At 51.5% G+C, this 15,405-nt stretch overlaps 1 protein-coding gene across 3 annotated transcripts; it reads left to right on the forward strand.

Annotated features, from left to right (window-relative positions):
* The first annotated feature begins 419 nt into the window (after positions 1-419).
* On the forward strand, positions 420-13,893 carry LOC117647099 (rho guanine nucleotide exchange factor 9). Of its 3 annotated transcripts, none has more exons than XM_034388618.1 (18): positions 420-482; positions 597-650; positions 1,088-1,133; positions 1,244-1,389; positions 1,499-1,551; positions 2,907-3,063; positions 4,844-4,920; positions 5,025-5,272; positions 5,644-5,925; positions 6,370-6,455; positions 6,781-7,241; positions 7,553-7,870; positions 7,952-8,173; positions 8,388-8,528; positions 8,756-8,899; positions 9,024-9,120; positions 10,606-10,842; positions 10,940-13,893. In XM_034388618.1, the coding sequence occupies exons 6-18, from the start codon at positions 2,988-2,990 to the stop codon at positions 11,056-11,058; spliced, it is 2,508 nt and encodes an 835-aa protein (XP_034244509.1). In that variant the 5' UTR covers positions 420-482; positions 597-650; positions 1,088-1,133; positions 1,244-1,389; positions 1,499-1,551; positions 2,907-2,987; the 3' UTR covers positions 11,059-13,893. The 3 variants fall into 3 exon arrangements, with proteins under 3 accessions (XP_034244509.1, XP_034244510.1, XP_034244511.1); XM_034388619.1 differs by having other exon boundaries at positions 2,907-3,026; XM_034388620.1 differs by lacking the exon at positions 2,907-3,063 and having other exon boundaries at positions 426-482.
* Positions 13,894-15,405: the final 1,512 nt, after the last annotated feature.

Consider the following 15,405-nt stretch of genomic DNA (forward strand, 5'->3'; position numbering starts at 1 on the left):
GTGGTGACGTACGGGTCCGTCGGCAACGTGCAGTTCGGCGGCACGGTGTACCACGAGGACCTGGGCGCCACGTCGGACGGCGGGCTGGTGGCGTACCGGCCGGGCCCCAACAACAACGAGTTCTTCAACGACCACCTCATCAGCAACCAGTGCGAGCAGCTGCGCGCCAGCTACCCGGGCGGCTTCCAGCACCAGGACGCCGCCTTCCAGGCCAACAACTTCCAGGGGAACCTGCAGGGGAACCTGCAAGGCATGCCGCCACCGATGCAGCACAACACGCTTCCCGGTGGCTTTCAGGGCGGCCTCCAGGGCCTCCAGGGCTACCAGGGCAGTCTGCCGGCCGGGCTGCAGGCCGGCGGCCCCCAGGCTGTCTGGCAGCCGCAGCAGCAGCAGCAACTCCAGCAGCACCAGCCGCACTACGCCACGGCGCCCCGCACCCCGCGGCAGCAGCAACAACAACAACACATCCCCTACTCGTACAGGTGAGGCCAGCAACAAAAACAAAAGCGTCGGCCGGCGACTTCAACGCGCGGCGCCACCGGAGCGCTCTCGGAAACAGAGCTTTGTTTACTTATTTCTAAATTTGCTTGTGACAGTGCTCATCTGCCTCGTCGCTCCGAAGGCAACCTTCTGGACGCCCAAGCTCAAGGGTGAGTGTGTGTGTGTGTGTATGTATGTGTGCGCGCGTGCTTGCATGGTGTCCCCCCCTCCCCTTTCCCTCTCCCCCTGCCCCTCCCCCGCCCATTCATTGGGCTCACGCGACCGTTGGGAAAGGAAGTAGTGGGGGTAGACGGTTAGCTCCGCGTGCTGTGCGTGGGGAGGGTGCCGTGCCGTGCCGCTGTCGCCCTCACAGTTCACTCACAGTGTGCGCGCTGGCCGTTGCATTCGGGTCGTCGCTGCTGCACTCGTCTTCACTGCGGTTCTAACTTTCTGCACTCGCGGTTTGCAGCTACCCGACGCGTGTTTTAGTGAGTGTCCGTGTGTGAGTGAGTGTGTGTGAGTGTTGGCGGAAAGTGTTATTTTCGCCGGTGTTCGGGCTTCCATGTTGCGTGGGCAAACACAGCTCAACAGCTGATTCCTTTTGCAGAACCTGGAGCCCGGATCTGTCTCGAGCACGAACGGCCCCTGCAACGGTGAGTTGCTTACGGCATTCAGCGTTCAAATTGGTTTAAAACTTCAAATTGCCCTCTTGAAAAAAAAAAAAATTAAAAAAATTTTATTGTGTTTATTTGTTTGTTTGCAGCCGATCCACGACATCGGCACGCCGCGCGTGCAGCACCACTCGTACGGCGGCTTCCATTATGACCCCGAGTACGCCTACCACGGCAACCTGTCCCTCAGCACGGGTTTTTTAGACGCGCCGGAGAACCCCTTGCGCGAGCCGCGGCGGTGAGTCTGTGCACTAAGTAGACAGTGAGGTTTGCAGCGCGTGATGTTCCAACTGCACTGTTCTCGACCAAACTGTCACTGTCGAAAATAAGAAATGTGTTCCCCGCAGCTTCAGCAAGGATGTGACGCAGCTGTTCCGGCCGGCGCGGGCCGAGGCAGTGGGTGAGTTGTGGCACTCGGAGTGCGGTCGTGTCCGTAGTCATGTGGCTTCCCGCGAGCGACGCGCGCCGAGCCGGTGGACGAAGAAGTAGAGCACTGACTTTGGGGACGGCCGGGTTGGGCATCCGACACACTCTCGCGGAGGGCCAGGTAGCTTTGCAGTTCAAATCCCCTGCTGCCCTGTATATTTTTTTTTGTTTCAACCAAAACTATGTAACTTGGTTCAAACTCGACTTCGTCGCTCGCCCGCAAGTCAAATGACGGTTCGATTTGGTCGACAGGCCAGCAGGCTGTCTTTGAAGTCTCTTTCTCCCATTTCACTTCTTTTTCGTGATCAACCCATAAAGGCGGGAATACGCCTATCGCCTTTCTGCGGAGTTTTTACCTCTATCTTGAACATTTTGTTAAATTATTCCTTGCCCTGTCTGTCTCTTTCTGGCTCTCCTACGCCCGGTCCGCTCCGGACCGGAAACGCCTCCGAATCGGGACGCATTTTCCCGCCAAAACTGTCCGCATGGCATGGCATGCGAGGCGCCCCGCCCTGTGAAAGTGTGTGCGCGTGTTGGCGCGCGTGTGTGTGTGCGTGCACGTGCGCGTGTGTGTGTGCGTGTGCACGTCGTCGTGTCGGCGCGTGCAGTGCAAAATTCATTGGCTGTCGCTAGAGCCCCGCCCGCACCTGCACCGAAGCTGCCGTTCGGAGTCCATCTTTCTTCGACCTACACTCACAAAATCAACATCAATTTTTAAAAAAATCCCCACGAAAAAAAAAAATCACGAAATTTTTTGTATTCTTCTTGGAAAAGTCGCAGTAATTATTGTATGAAGTTTTTCTTTGCAGAGGGAATGCCATATTACTGTTTTGTATGGCGGTCCGAGTTTCCTCTAGTTTAATTTCTAGTCCAATTTTTGTGAGTGTATGATGGATCGGCAACGGCGTGGGCACCCATTTCTAGCAGGGCAAACGCACCGCACTTGAGGCACATTCCTCATGCGTTTTCCGTACTTTTCTCATTTTCGTTGTAATCACACGTCGTTTTGTCGTACTCTCTTTTCAACATCCTCCCACGTGTTGTTAGCTTCTATTTTTCGACTTTCTGCACATTCTTTTCCAAGTTTTTCGCTGAAGCGATCTGAAGGACCTGGTGTCCAGGGGTGGGGTCATCCGCATTAAATCCTTCGGGATCCTAACCTACTTACTAACTAATCAATCAATCTGGAAGAGATAATTTCAACCGAAAAATCTTAGAGCCAACCGAGTAACAAACTGTGTGTGATTAAACAAGAAACAGCTTTAAATAAACCAATTTGCTTGTTCGGTCCGAACTTCATGTGGTGGTGGTGATTTGTTGTGTGCGTAGAGAACAACACATGGCAATTTTGACGTCGGTGGTTGGAGGAGGGCGGTGCAGTAGGCCGGGGCCAGGGCCTACTCGAGGACGATGAGGACCGCACCGACCCGATGCAGCGCCTTGCACAAAGTACGGTTCACTTGGTGTGGCACGATGGCAGGCAACGGTAGGGCTCCTCACAAAGAAGCGGCAAAGACTCAAAATTCTAAAAAAAAATAATGAAAAATTTTATGATTGTCACATTTTAAAACGATGTTTACCAATCGGATCTTTTTAGCGCTCCTAAACTTTGCTCTTTGTAAAATCAATCTTTCTGTGTTATCGAAATAGTATTTTATTGAGACACAAAATTCTCTGTTTCACTAGAAATTCAAAGAGAGAAGGTGAAAAAAAAAGCGGTCCGAATTTCGTGCCAGCCCATTTGGCCGTACAGGTAGACGACACCTGTGGGAAGCTCAAAACTGAGAGAACACGCTAAACGTTTATGTACAATTTTGTACGTGGTGTTGCATGTTTTCAAACCTGCACAGTAAAAACAGTTCCTGGTTTTCCCAGGAAGCCTATGGTAAAGGCATAGGCGACTTCCAGGGAGTTTCTGGGAAAACCAGGAACCGGTTTCACCGTGTGTGTGACGTTTTGCATAAAATTGTGCTCAAATTTGCTTAAAATTAAGCATTTTTACGCGTAATATGATGCAAATTCCACGTAAGCACGAATTCGTGCAAGTTACACACGTACACAATGCTGCATAAACATTTAGTGTGAAACTTGGTCCCGGACGCTGTTAGCCGGGACGCTTCACAAACCCCTTCGGCGCCACTTGTCTCAAACTTCCAAATTGGCCGTCCCTCCCGGTTCACCTGAGGAGCAGACCTTTCTCTGGGTGCGCGGGACGGCATCCGAAACGCGCGTGGCTCTTCGAAGCGCCCTGTGGTGGCGAAAATCGCAAATCTCTCCGAAGAGTCGCGTCTTTCGGCCCACTTCAGTCAGGAGCAGAGGAGCGACCCCTTCCGTTCGTTGTCTTTGTGTGGAGTGGAGCTGGTTGCTGATTGTCACACTTTTACCTGTAGCGTGCTTTTCTCTTTGTTTTTGTTTCGTCTAACTAACTAACTTGAATGTCGTGCTCAATTCCTGCTCCTCGCTGCGTTCTCCCGACAAAAAGGAAAACTGCTAACATTACGTAGGGCACGTCTGTATCCCTGCGCCCTCGCAGCGCTCGTAGTTTTCGCTTTCTGATCTGAACTTATTTCACTGATTTACTTCGATTAAAAAATAAATAAAAAATCTTGTTGTTTTGAGACGACGTGCCCGTCTTCTTTTTGGCAGTGAGTCCCGTCCAGCCTAGTTAGGGGCTTGCAGCTCAAGGGGGAATCTCGGCTGGAACGAGATATCGATTCGAGATATCGATTTGGGTGTGCAGGCAAAACGGTGGACACGCTGGTCGAGCTTTCGTTTCGGAAACTTAATTTCCGAAAATTAAAAGTGTCGCGTGTGATGCCGCGTTCATTCTTTTCTCTTCGCGGGGGAAACATAAAAAAATACTCATCCAGCTTGTGCTTTTTCATGCTCATGAAGTAATGAACACGTTAGTGACTGCATGGGGGTGTGTTCGTGTGCTTCCACGCTGGCATGGCTTTTGGCGCGCTTGCGAAGTGCCTCCCGTTCATAGCTAGAACATTCCCTGCATGCCACCCACAGCCAAGGGGAAGATTCTTTCCTTTTTTGACAAACCTCCCTGCGTTTGCAGAGCATACATAAAAAGACAGTTAAAATAATGTTTGCTTGAATGCACAAAAAAGTCGTAAGTTCTTTCCCTTGGTTTGTCAGCCACTAGTCGCTCGTCCGTGTTCCCTGTATGCTTTCCCTTTCTCGCTTCCATCCCTCTCCCTCAGACACCCTGCGCGTCTCCTGCTGTCCAGTGCACTGTAAGCCGTCCTTGCCCGCAGGGTCCTCGAGCGAGTCCATCCTGAGTAAGGTGAAGAAGAGCCTGTCCATGGTCGTGCGGAAGGACAGCATCCACAAGGTCTGTACTCACTTCTGTACAAGTTTGTTGGAGATGTTACAGTTTCATTTTGTGACCTGGCGATACCCTGCGCCCGAGGGAGTCTCAAAGCTGACCTTTGACAGGGACCCAAGTGCAAGGAGAAGGACTGCCCGTGCCAGAAGGACAACCAGAAGGGTTGCCAGCAGCGCTACGCGCAGAAGCTGGCCACGGAGGGCCCCGCCCCGAACCAGCCCGCACCGCCGCCACCGCCGCTGCCGCCAACGCCCACCCCGGCCAGGAGGGAGTCGTCGGCGTCCTCCTGCTGCTCGGAGACGTGCTGCGTGGACAGCTCCTGCAAAATCTGCAAGGAGGCCATCGAAGGCACCACTCGGTAAGGACGGCCCCGCCACAGTGGGCCAGAAGACCGGTGGAGGCGGCCTGAATCCCGGACGCGTTTTGAGCTCAGAGTAGCTGAGTGGGACTCGAACCGAACGTCCATCAATGGATTGCTCTTCCAACGAGGAATCCATTGGTGGGGTCGCTAGCTAGGTTCGAGTCCTGCTTAGTGACCTTTGAGCCCAAAACGCGTCTAGACTTTTGGCCGCTGGCGCCGGTCTTCAGGTTCACTCAAGCCCCAGGCTCGATCCAAGGGCGTTGCCAAGGGCGGTTGCAGAGGGTCTTTGCGTTCCCAATGTGTGTCTTATCGCAGTTTTCTTCATTGAATCGAGTAACTCAGTGTTTCCGTCTTTCTTTCCTGCGCAGACTCGGCAACAACGTGCAGTGGGCCGACACCGCCAAGGAGCGGCCGCCCGCCGCACCAACGGCAGACAAAATCGAAAAACTGGAACCGGGTTCGATGCGCACGCTCAAGCCGCGCAAGGACAAGAAGTCCAAAGCGGACAAGGCCAAGAGCGACAAGGCCAAGCTCGACAAGGCGAAGGCGCGCGTCGAGAAGGCCGAGAAGGCCGAGAAAGCCGCCAAGGAGGCCGAAGCCAAAGCGCAGGCGGAGGCCAACGCCAGGGAAGCCGCCCGGGTCTTCTTGGGGTAGGTTCTTGCCCACCGCACCGCGCTGCAGCAGACGAAAAAGCGAGGGGGCAAAAACTCGCGCAATCATGTGTACACGGCCCCCGAAATCACACGCGAATCATTGAGAATCACGTGAAATCAAGCAATCTGAAATCAGCCAAAATCACTAAAATCGACCGAAATTAGGCAGAATCACACGAAACCAGGCCAAATCAGTCCGAAATCATTTCTTTCCGAACACAATCACACGCAATCACGCTCAACATCACCCTGGTGCGTCGCGAAATAAGGCAAAATCAGCCATGAAATCAATTAAAACCATGCGCAATCATTGCGTTTTCCGAATCATGTGTACACGAAAATCCCGAGTTTTTGCCCCCTCGCGAAAAAGACTCTTAAGTGTGCTGGTTTGAAACAACGACAGCGTGAGCACCAGGTTAATTTTCTTCCTTGTGATTCCAGAGCTCGCAAGGAGGTGGTGATTCGTCGGGCGAGTTCCGAACCCCGCGTGAACGACGCCTCGCAGTACATGTACAAGGAGAGCACTCGTAAGTGGCATCGAATGAGAGGCCTTGTTGCTCGACCCTGGAAACTGAACAAAGCAGAGCCCACCCAAAAGGCCGTTCCTTGAACCAGGAAAATTTACTTGAAACATTCAAGTAACTTCGTTTCATGGCCATGCAAGTACATGATCTTCAAGGAACTGCATTTTTGGGTGAACATGGTCGAATCTGAAGGTTGACATAGAATCCGAGATTCGTTTTCGTCGCTCTGTCTCTCTCGCACCCTTACGGGACGCCCCATGAGTGCGAGAGAGACAGAGCGACGAAAACGACTCGGAATGAGTGTGCTGACACGTCCCTCTCCCGCCAGACCCCAGCAGCGTGACGCAGAGCGAGGACGAGGTGGAGCCGCCGCGGAACATCGAGTTCTACCGCAACCGCTCGGACAGCGACACGGACGAGGAGGCCAAGAAGAAGAAGCACGTCAAGATCCAGCAGCCCGCGCAGCAGGCCGCCCCGCCGGCCAAGCCCAAGCAGAAGACCCACCAGAAGAAGCTCAAGGCCGTCAACTCGGACGAGATGGACATCACGACGCCCGCGCTGAGCGGCGAGGACCTCCGCCACTGGGTGGACCGCAACCTGGCGCGCGGCCGCCAGATCGTGTCCGAGGCCGTGTGGGACAACCCCGGCCTGGAGCCCGAGGGGCTGCAGTTCAAGGCCGGCGACACCATCGTCATCACCAACACCGAGGAGCACAACTGGTGGTGGGGCATCCGCAACCAGGGCCGCGGCGACGAGGAGCTGGGCCGCTTCCCCATGGCCGCCGTGCGGGTGAGTGGAGAAGGGCCTTTCGTCGCTCTGTCTCTCTCGCACTCATGGGGCTGCCCGGAAGGGTGCGAGAGAGACAGAGCGACGAAGCGCTCTTCTGAATCTCTCGGCTGGTGAAACGGGGCCGGGTCCGTTGGGTAGCAATGGAACAGGGGTGGGGGCCCTTAATGGCAATGGTAATGGAGGGTAGGCAGGCAACCCAACGGACACGCCAGTCGCGCGGCACGGCCCGCCCCGTTGTCTGCGGGCGTTTGCTCGGCCCACTCGAGCCAGACTTTTCTCGCGTGGTTTGTTTTCTGACTCCCCTTGTGCAGGTCCGCATCGGCCAGGACCACTACCTGCTCCCCGAGCAGGAGGCGGACGAGAGCCACCAGGCGCACATGCGCTGCTGCGTGGTGGAGGAGATCATCAACTCGGAGCGCGAGTTCGTCAAGACGCTGCGCGACCTCTACGAGGGCTTCATGAAGCCCGCCGAGGCCAACGGGCTCTTCAACCAGGTGCACGTCCGCGCCGTGTTCGGCAACCTGGAGGACATCCTCAACTTCCAGACCGTCTTCCTCAAGGACCTGGAGGCCATCATGGACTGGACGGCCCTGGAGAACGGGCTCGTCGGCGAGGTGTTCATGCGACACGTGAGTCAAGGCCTGAATGTGGATTTCTCGTCACTTTCTTTCACAGTGTACCGATTTTTGAAATTCCCCGTGCTGCTGCAGGTGGAGGGCTTCCGCATCTACGTGGAGTACTGCAACGGACACACGCAGGCCAACGTGATGCTGCAGGACCTGCTGTCCCACGACGTGTACGCCAAGTTCTTCGAGGAGTGCCGCGTGCGTCGCGGCATGCAGCCCATCTCGCTGGACGGCTACCTGCTCACGCCCGTGCAGCGCATCTGCAAGTACCCGCTGCAGCTCAACGAGCTCTACAAGTACACCAACGTGAGTACAGTGGCGCGGTCGTCGTCGTGGCCTGGGCTATATTTCACACCTCTATGTGGAGACTGCAAATTTCACACCTCTGCATTTCCTTTGTGGAGGCTGCAAATTCAACACCTGCACATTTCAAGCGCGGGGTTCTCCGCACTTGGTTTTACAGAGTCGAAACGTTCCTTCCAAGATTTGTGAACTAACCCTCCATTCCTCGTCCCCGCAGCTGAGGCACCCCGACTACAGCAGCCTACGCGATGCGGTCATCTCCATGAGGGGCATGGCCACCCACGTCAACGAGTGCAAGCGCAGGACCGAGGGGCTGGTCAAGATGTCCATGTTCCAGGCGGGCGTTCTGGACTGGGAGGTGAGGCAACATCAACCAGCAGCACACGAGAAAAAAAAAAGAGTTCCAAATCGGAGAACATTTGTACCACATTGATCAAATGCTCTCAGATATTCCGAGAGCATCTTTCGAAGTGAGACAAAAATGCTCTCGGATTCAGAACTCTTTTTTTTTTCAGTGCAAAACCAGATACGTCTTTTATAACATTTTTTTCAACAAAAACTAACATATTTTAAATTTAATTTTAGGGTCGAGACCTGATAGACGACAGCTCCCTGTTGATATATCAAGGCTCGGTGGTGCAAGTCGTCCCGGGACACTTCCTTCATAGGCGGCTCTACATGTTCGACAACCAGATCATCATTTGCAAGAGGAAGAGAACGTTCTTCGAGGTACTAAACCCCGTGCATTGTTGTTGTTGTTAGAGAGAGAGAAAAAAATGTGTGGTTGTGGTTGTTGTTGTTGTAGGCCCGTTTTTGTTACCGGATCGTCTAAACGGTTTGTTTCTTATTCCAGCAAGTGCCGAAGCGCGGGCTGGTGATGACGCGCTGCGTGCTGCAGTACCGCGGCCGCCTCATCCTGCAGATGTGCGAAGTGGAGGACGTCTCCGGGGGTGAGTTTGCGTCCTGAACGCTCTGTCTCTCTCGCACTCATGGAGTGCAGGCTCGGACTGACCAGGGCAGACAGGCAGAAAAATCTGCCGGGGCCTTTCGGGTTTGGGACCAGTAACGTCATAAAGTTGGTCAAAGAGTCCTAGTATATATAGGACGAAAGTAGCCGTTTTCGCTGATTTTGGGCGGCCGCTGCGTCCGATCTAATTGCGGCCAACGGCCTCCCTCGACGCCCTAGTATTCTTAAGACCCTACTCTTTCATGCCCTGTATCGGGAAGACGTTGACCACAACGATTTTGGCTTTGACCGCAACGATTTTCCGACCAAGTTGGTCAAAAAGTGGTCGAATCTCGGAAATTTGCTGATTTTGCTGACTTTGGATGGCCACTGTGTCCAATCTAGTCGCCGCAAAAGGCCTCCCTCGACGTCCTAGTATTCTTAAGACCCTACTCTTTCATGCCCTGTATCGGGAAGACGTTGACCACAACGATTTTGGCTTTGACCGCAACGATTTTCCGACCAAGTTGGTCAAAAAGTGGTCGAATCTCGGAAATTTGCTGATTTTGCTGACTTTGGATGGCCACTGTGTCCAATCTAGTCGCCGCAAAAGGCCTCCCTCGACGTCCTAGTATTCTTAAGACCCTACTCTTTCATGCCCTGTATCGGGAAGACGTTGACCACAACGATTTTGGCTTTGACCGCAACGATTTTCCGACCAAGTTGGTCAAAAAGTGGTCGAATCTCGGAAATTTGCTGATTTTGCTGACTTTGGATGGCCACTGTGTCCAATCTAGTCGCCGCAAAAGGCCTCCCTCGACGTCCTAGTATTCTTAAGACCCTACTCTTTCATGCCCTGTATCGGGAAGACGTTGACCACAACGATTTTGGCTTTGACCGCAACGATTTTCCGACCAAGTTGGTCAAAAAGTGGTCGAATCTCGGAAATTTGCTGATTTTGCTGACTTTGGATGGCCACTGTGTCCAATCTAGTCGCCGCAAAAGGCCTCCCTCGACGTCCTAGTATTCTTAAGACCCTACTCTTTCATGCCCTGTATCGGGAAGACGTTGACCACAACGATTTTGGCTTTGACCGCAACGATTTTCCGACCAAGTTGGTCAAAAAGTGGTCGAATCTCGGAAATTTGCTGATTTTGCTGACTTTGGATAGCCACTGCGTCCAATCTAGTCGCCGTAAAAGGCTTCCCTCGACGCCCTAGTATTCTTAAGACCCTACTCTTTCATGCCCTGTATCGGGAAGGCCATTGACCGCAACTAGTTTGGGAGCGGTAGCCTCACAAAGTTGGTCATGAAGGGTAAAAGCATAATGATGATCGGGGGCCTTTTGCAGTCTGATCCGCTGGGGCCTTTTGGGGGCCAGTCCGAGCCTGATGGAGTGTGTCGTAGGGGTGCGAGAGAGACAGAGCGAGGAGTGTGGGAGGAGTGTGGAAGTTGTTCGACTCTTGACCGCCACCCCTGTCCGTTGCAGCCACCTTCTTCGGGCGCGTCGTCAAGTTCGGGCTGCGCGTCGGATGCGGCGTGCGCAACCGCTCCATCATCTTCCAGTTCCCCAACAAGACCGTCAAGGACCGCTGGCTGGAGGCCTTCAAGGACGAGCGGCGGCTGGTGCACCGCGACCGGCGCATGGGGGTGGTCGTCAGCGCCGCCGACAGGAACCGCGCGCGCCTCGCCGCGCTGCGCGTCGACCGCCAGGACATGAAGATGGGTGAGTCGACGGACGGGGTGCAGCACAGTGCACAAAATATGTTGTTCTACGAAATGTCGTAATTTACGATTATTTTTAACAGTGTATCTGTTCGCAGAGAAACACTTGCTGACCAAGGTGCAGAAGGAGGGCAAGAAGGCGCCCAAGGAGAGGGTGCGCAGTCGGTCGCAGGGTCGCACCCACGCGGACGACAAGAAGTGGTACAAGAAGTTCTGATACGAGTACAGCCAGCGGATAGGCGAAGAGGTGTCCGTATGATGATGATGACGATGATGACGATGATGACGATGATGACGATTTCGCGCGGTGTTGTTCATACTGCCAAACTGACATTACTTCTGTAAGTAACTCCGAACCAAGGACGTTCGTGTCGGATTCTTTCCTCCTGACCAAGTCGAATAATGCCAAGCCAAACCTAAATAGCGTAGCCTACGCATCGGCGGGCACGTAGGTGCGACAAAGGCAAACCTACCGACCCGTTCGGAACGCTTGTATCCCACCTGAAATTGGTGGGAGGAGTTGCCGTATACCATGTCTCACTTGTAGATATTGAGAGGGACGTATTCTTGTGATTATTATTATTATTATTATTATTATTATTATTATTATTATTATTATTATTATTATTATTATTATTATTATTATTATTATTATTATTATTATTGGTGATGTTGTGATTCGAGTTGTTGTTGTTGTTGATAAGAGTGTTGCATTGGATAGTCTTTGCACGTGAGAAGTCCCAGTCGTTTTCGTTTGTTGCGGGTTCGCGACTGTCCCCAACCCTTCCCCTGTGTTTAGCCCTCGTCAAGCTCACCTCACAGAATTGTACATATGCACTAGGTTTAGGGACGTCTCTTTCCTTGATTTCGTCTTTTTTCCTCTCCGGCCTCGGCCAAGGTTCGGTTGCTGCGGCTCCGCCTGGCTCGGGGCCACGTTCTCGTTGCCTTGTTTGCAGTCCAATGTTGCGTACTCATTTGATGGCAACTAGTGAGGGCTAGGCGTCACTGGCGACGGGGGCAGTGGATTCGTGGCGCTGCAAGTGGCGCTGTGAACCAAGCAAGCTCGACCCACTCGCCTACCTGCGAGATTGTAGTACAGTGTACGATATCCGTGTAAAGTGTCTTTCCGTCTTTCTGTGTCTATCTGTCTCCCTTGTCTTTCTCTGTCTCTATTATAAGGTATATTATTCCCTACTAACGTAGCTGTAGTCATGTCAAGATAATTTACTAGAGATGGAAAAATATGTGGTAACATTGTTAAGTTTAGGTTTCCGTTGTGATTCTAAGAAACCATATTTTGCGTCGTACGAAGTATTACTAACATTTTTACTAACACTTGCGTGTTAATTGGTAACATAAGGAAAGTGGGAACTGGAAAACTACTGAGAAAATCAAACTAGGGAAAGTAGATAAGGATTTTAGGGCGTTTAATTCGCATGCAAACTTCGCGCTTGTAAATTCCTTCGCCTATGGACGGAAGCCAACTTATTTTTGTTACTGTATTGCTCAAATTTTCGGTCTCATTTGAAACACTGTCTTGTCCAATCGTCTTTTCGTCCCTTCAAAATTGAGTGTCGAAGGGAAACGGCATATACAGCTTCACAGGTGTGTTATATGATTTGGGAATGTTTTGTATAGTGTAAATATGTCTTGAGAACTGAACTGGTTGCAGTGATATTCGTAGTTTTTCGAGGGTTGTTGTGTGCGTTTTTGTAAGGAAAAGAATGAGTTATGTCAAACTTAAGTGCTAGAAATTTTCGATAGAAAAGGAACACACTTGGATACAGCAGACTCCCTTCACATTCAAAACTGTTAAACGAACAAGGAAACGCTCAATGTCCTTGTTCTCTTGTCGTGGAGTATACGTATGTATTTATGTAAGATGCGTTCAAAAGCTGCCTTTCTACCCCCTCCGACTTGATGTCCATATACTTTGGTTTTTCGATGTTGCTCCTCCAGGATCATTTTACCCTAGATTATGATGATTAACCCCGAGGGAAAGTATATTGCCACTTCTCTATCCATAGTTGTATCGACTTAGCAAATTGTACGTTTAGCAAGGCGTCTCTGTGTTTGACGGTGGCCGAAGTTAGGCCAATGTTGTAGATGTTTATGCAGGCATGCCAACCGGACGCACCCAATTCTCCTCGATTTAGACGTCTAGGTGGGGCTGTATTCCTTTCAGTCGTTTCTCTCAAATGGCCTACGTAAAATGCGTCCGTATTTTTAACGCTCGAATGCCCAGTCTGGACGACTCGAGGGTCTCCCGAAAGCAGACCCCTCCTCTGGTGGGGATCGAACCCGATCCATCTGCCATGCTGGTCCTACCAGCTAGTCGACTGAGCCACGGTGCGCACTTCCACGGCGAGGTGCTCGGTGAACACGGACAAACGACTGCGCAAAACATGAAACATTAACTGTGATAACTTTTAAGTGTATTCTTCTTAGTGATGTAATAACCGATAAAGTGAAACTAATGCTCACTATTCATTACTGTAGTTCGAAGTGCGAGTTCGCGTGATACCAAAAATTAGGATCTTAAATTGGGCACTTTGTGACGAATGCGTGTTGCACAGTGCAATGGCTTAGGAATGCTGATAAAAACTGTCCAAAAACTAACTGTGTTTTTACGCGAGGACAGAGCGAAACAGACAGGTGCAAAGTAGACCTATCCACAAAAGAAATGACCGTGTCGGCAAAGAAACCTCCCATTCATTCATTCATTCATTCATTGGTATGGTAGTCTCAATGTCATACCTTGAGGTAAAAACTGTTTCCGTCATCATAGTCAATGTCAATTCCTCGAAGGTCAGGTCTCTTCTCAATTGTGTTTGGGTCGCTTTGAATCTCCCGTCAATCCGTTTGAAGGCACTAATAAACAAACCACCCCTATATACTTCCCCTTATATAATAGGTGTTATTCTAGTCAACCTTCTAGATATTCTGGTTATGAAAGTCATGTATCTTTGATTCTGTAGTCATACTTGATGTATAGAAACGAGGTGTGCAAAATTAAAAGTGACCTCGTTTTGGAACGGGTGTTGAAGAACAAGGAGTGTGCTTTTATTTTCTCCCTCTATCCTGCACAACAACAAAAGAAATTGCGTTTGCCAAGTCAAGTTCGGTGCACACCCGCACTGATGATGCAGTCCTTATCACGACTAAAATTTTGATTGAGGGATCGATATATTCCCCAAACTTGAAATTCCTCTCCCATATTTGGGTGGTATGCATACATCATCACCCAAAGTTGAAAGATGAAACTATACCCTTACCCAAGACTTTATTTGGGGCTAGGGCTCACTAAATTTTGGTTAAAAAATTTTCATTGCCCAAAACCTTCCTTACCCAAATTTGGTTGTTACAAAAATCGAGTCTATATCATTTCTCCTACCTAAATGTTCGCCTACCTGTCTATTTCGCCTACCTATATTTCGCCTACCTAATAAAAATATTGAATAAAAATATTCAATAAAATATTGCCATTTTTCGCCTACCTATAGTTCGCCTACCTAATAAAAAAATTAAATAAAAATATTCAACAAAAAAACGAAAAAATCGGCGGCAAAAAGTGGCAATACGAAAGTCTCAAGGAGACCCGCCGATCAGCTTCGGTGTTCTTATGGGAACCGGGCCTTCATCCGACGCTCCCTGCCGCGCAATTCGACAGATTAGTGGGTTCGTATTGGGCTGGCCCACCCGAAGTGCGCGCGGTTTCTGTGGTACAGTGAGAGTCCAGATTCAGAGGCCTTACCTCAGAGGGGTCACATTGGGTATTTGAACCCGCGACCCCGAGTGCCGAGTCTAGTCAACTCCTCTACCCTGACCGCTCAGCCACCGAACCAGCTTGTCGGCGGCGATGTCGCAACTCCTCTTGAGCTGCCGTTCGAGAAATCTGGTCCCGAAAAAATGGTACTTTGAGCGGTCTCGAACCCGGGACCTGCTGCATCCCACATCATGCTCTTAACCACTGAGCCACCGGGACGCCATGGCACCCGGCCTGCCTGCGCTGGTACTCAATCTTCTCTGGATATACCTCCCAAAGCAATTGGTCGCCGAAAAAATTGTGTATACTACCGGTCCCGAACCCGGGACCTGCCGCTTCCCACGACATGCTCTTAACCACTGAGCCACCGGGACGCCATGGCACCCGCCCTGCCTGCGCCGGTACCCAATCTTTTCTGGATATACGTCCCCAAGCAATTGGTCGCCGAAAAAATTGTATACACTACCGGTCCCGAACCCGGGACCTGCCGCTTCCCACAACGTGCTCTTAACCACTGAGCTACCGGAGGATCGTGGTGGCCGCACTGCCAGCACTGGTACTCAATCCTCTCCTGATAGACTTCGTCAAGAAGTCGGTCGCCTCTGCCGAAAAATATGCTCATGGTTCTGGTCTCGAACCCGAGACCTGCCAGTCAGGAACGCAGCACTCTAACCACGGCGCTACCAGGTTGCTATGCACGCCACTGACCTGGCGCCAAACTTGAATAGCCACCCATCTTGCTTGATGCTGGACAAATAATAACTTCGGCGATGGGGTGAGCGCTGTGCGTAGCAACCT

The sequence above is a fragment of the Thrips palmi genome, unplaced genomic scaffold (genome assembly GCF_012932325.1).
Source record: "Thrips palmi isolate BJ-2018 unplaced genomic scaffold, TpBJ-2018v1 HiC_scaffold_2, whole genome shotgun sequence".
NCBI lineage: Eukaryota > Metazoa > Arthropoda > Insecta > Thysanoptera > Thripidae > Thrips > Thrips palmi.

Bases quoted from the DNA above. Each gene is read 5' to 3' on its own strand.
- LOC117647099 (XM_034388618.1), top strand. From the start codon at position 2,988: ATGAGGACCGCACCGACCCGATGCAGCGCCTTGCACAAAGTACGGTTC. The intron at 5,926-6,369 runs GTAGGTTCTTGC...TTGTGATTCCAG, and splicing joins GCCGCCCGGGTCTTCTTGGG to AGCTCGCAAGGAGGTGGTGA. The intron at 9,121-10,605 runs GTGAGTTTGCGT...TGTCCGTTGCAG, and splicing joins AGTGGAGGACGTCTCCGGGG to CCACCTTCTTCGGGCGCGTC.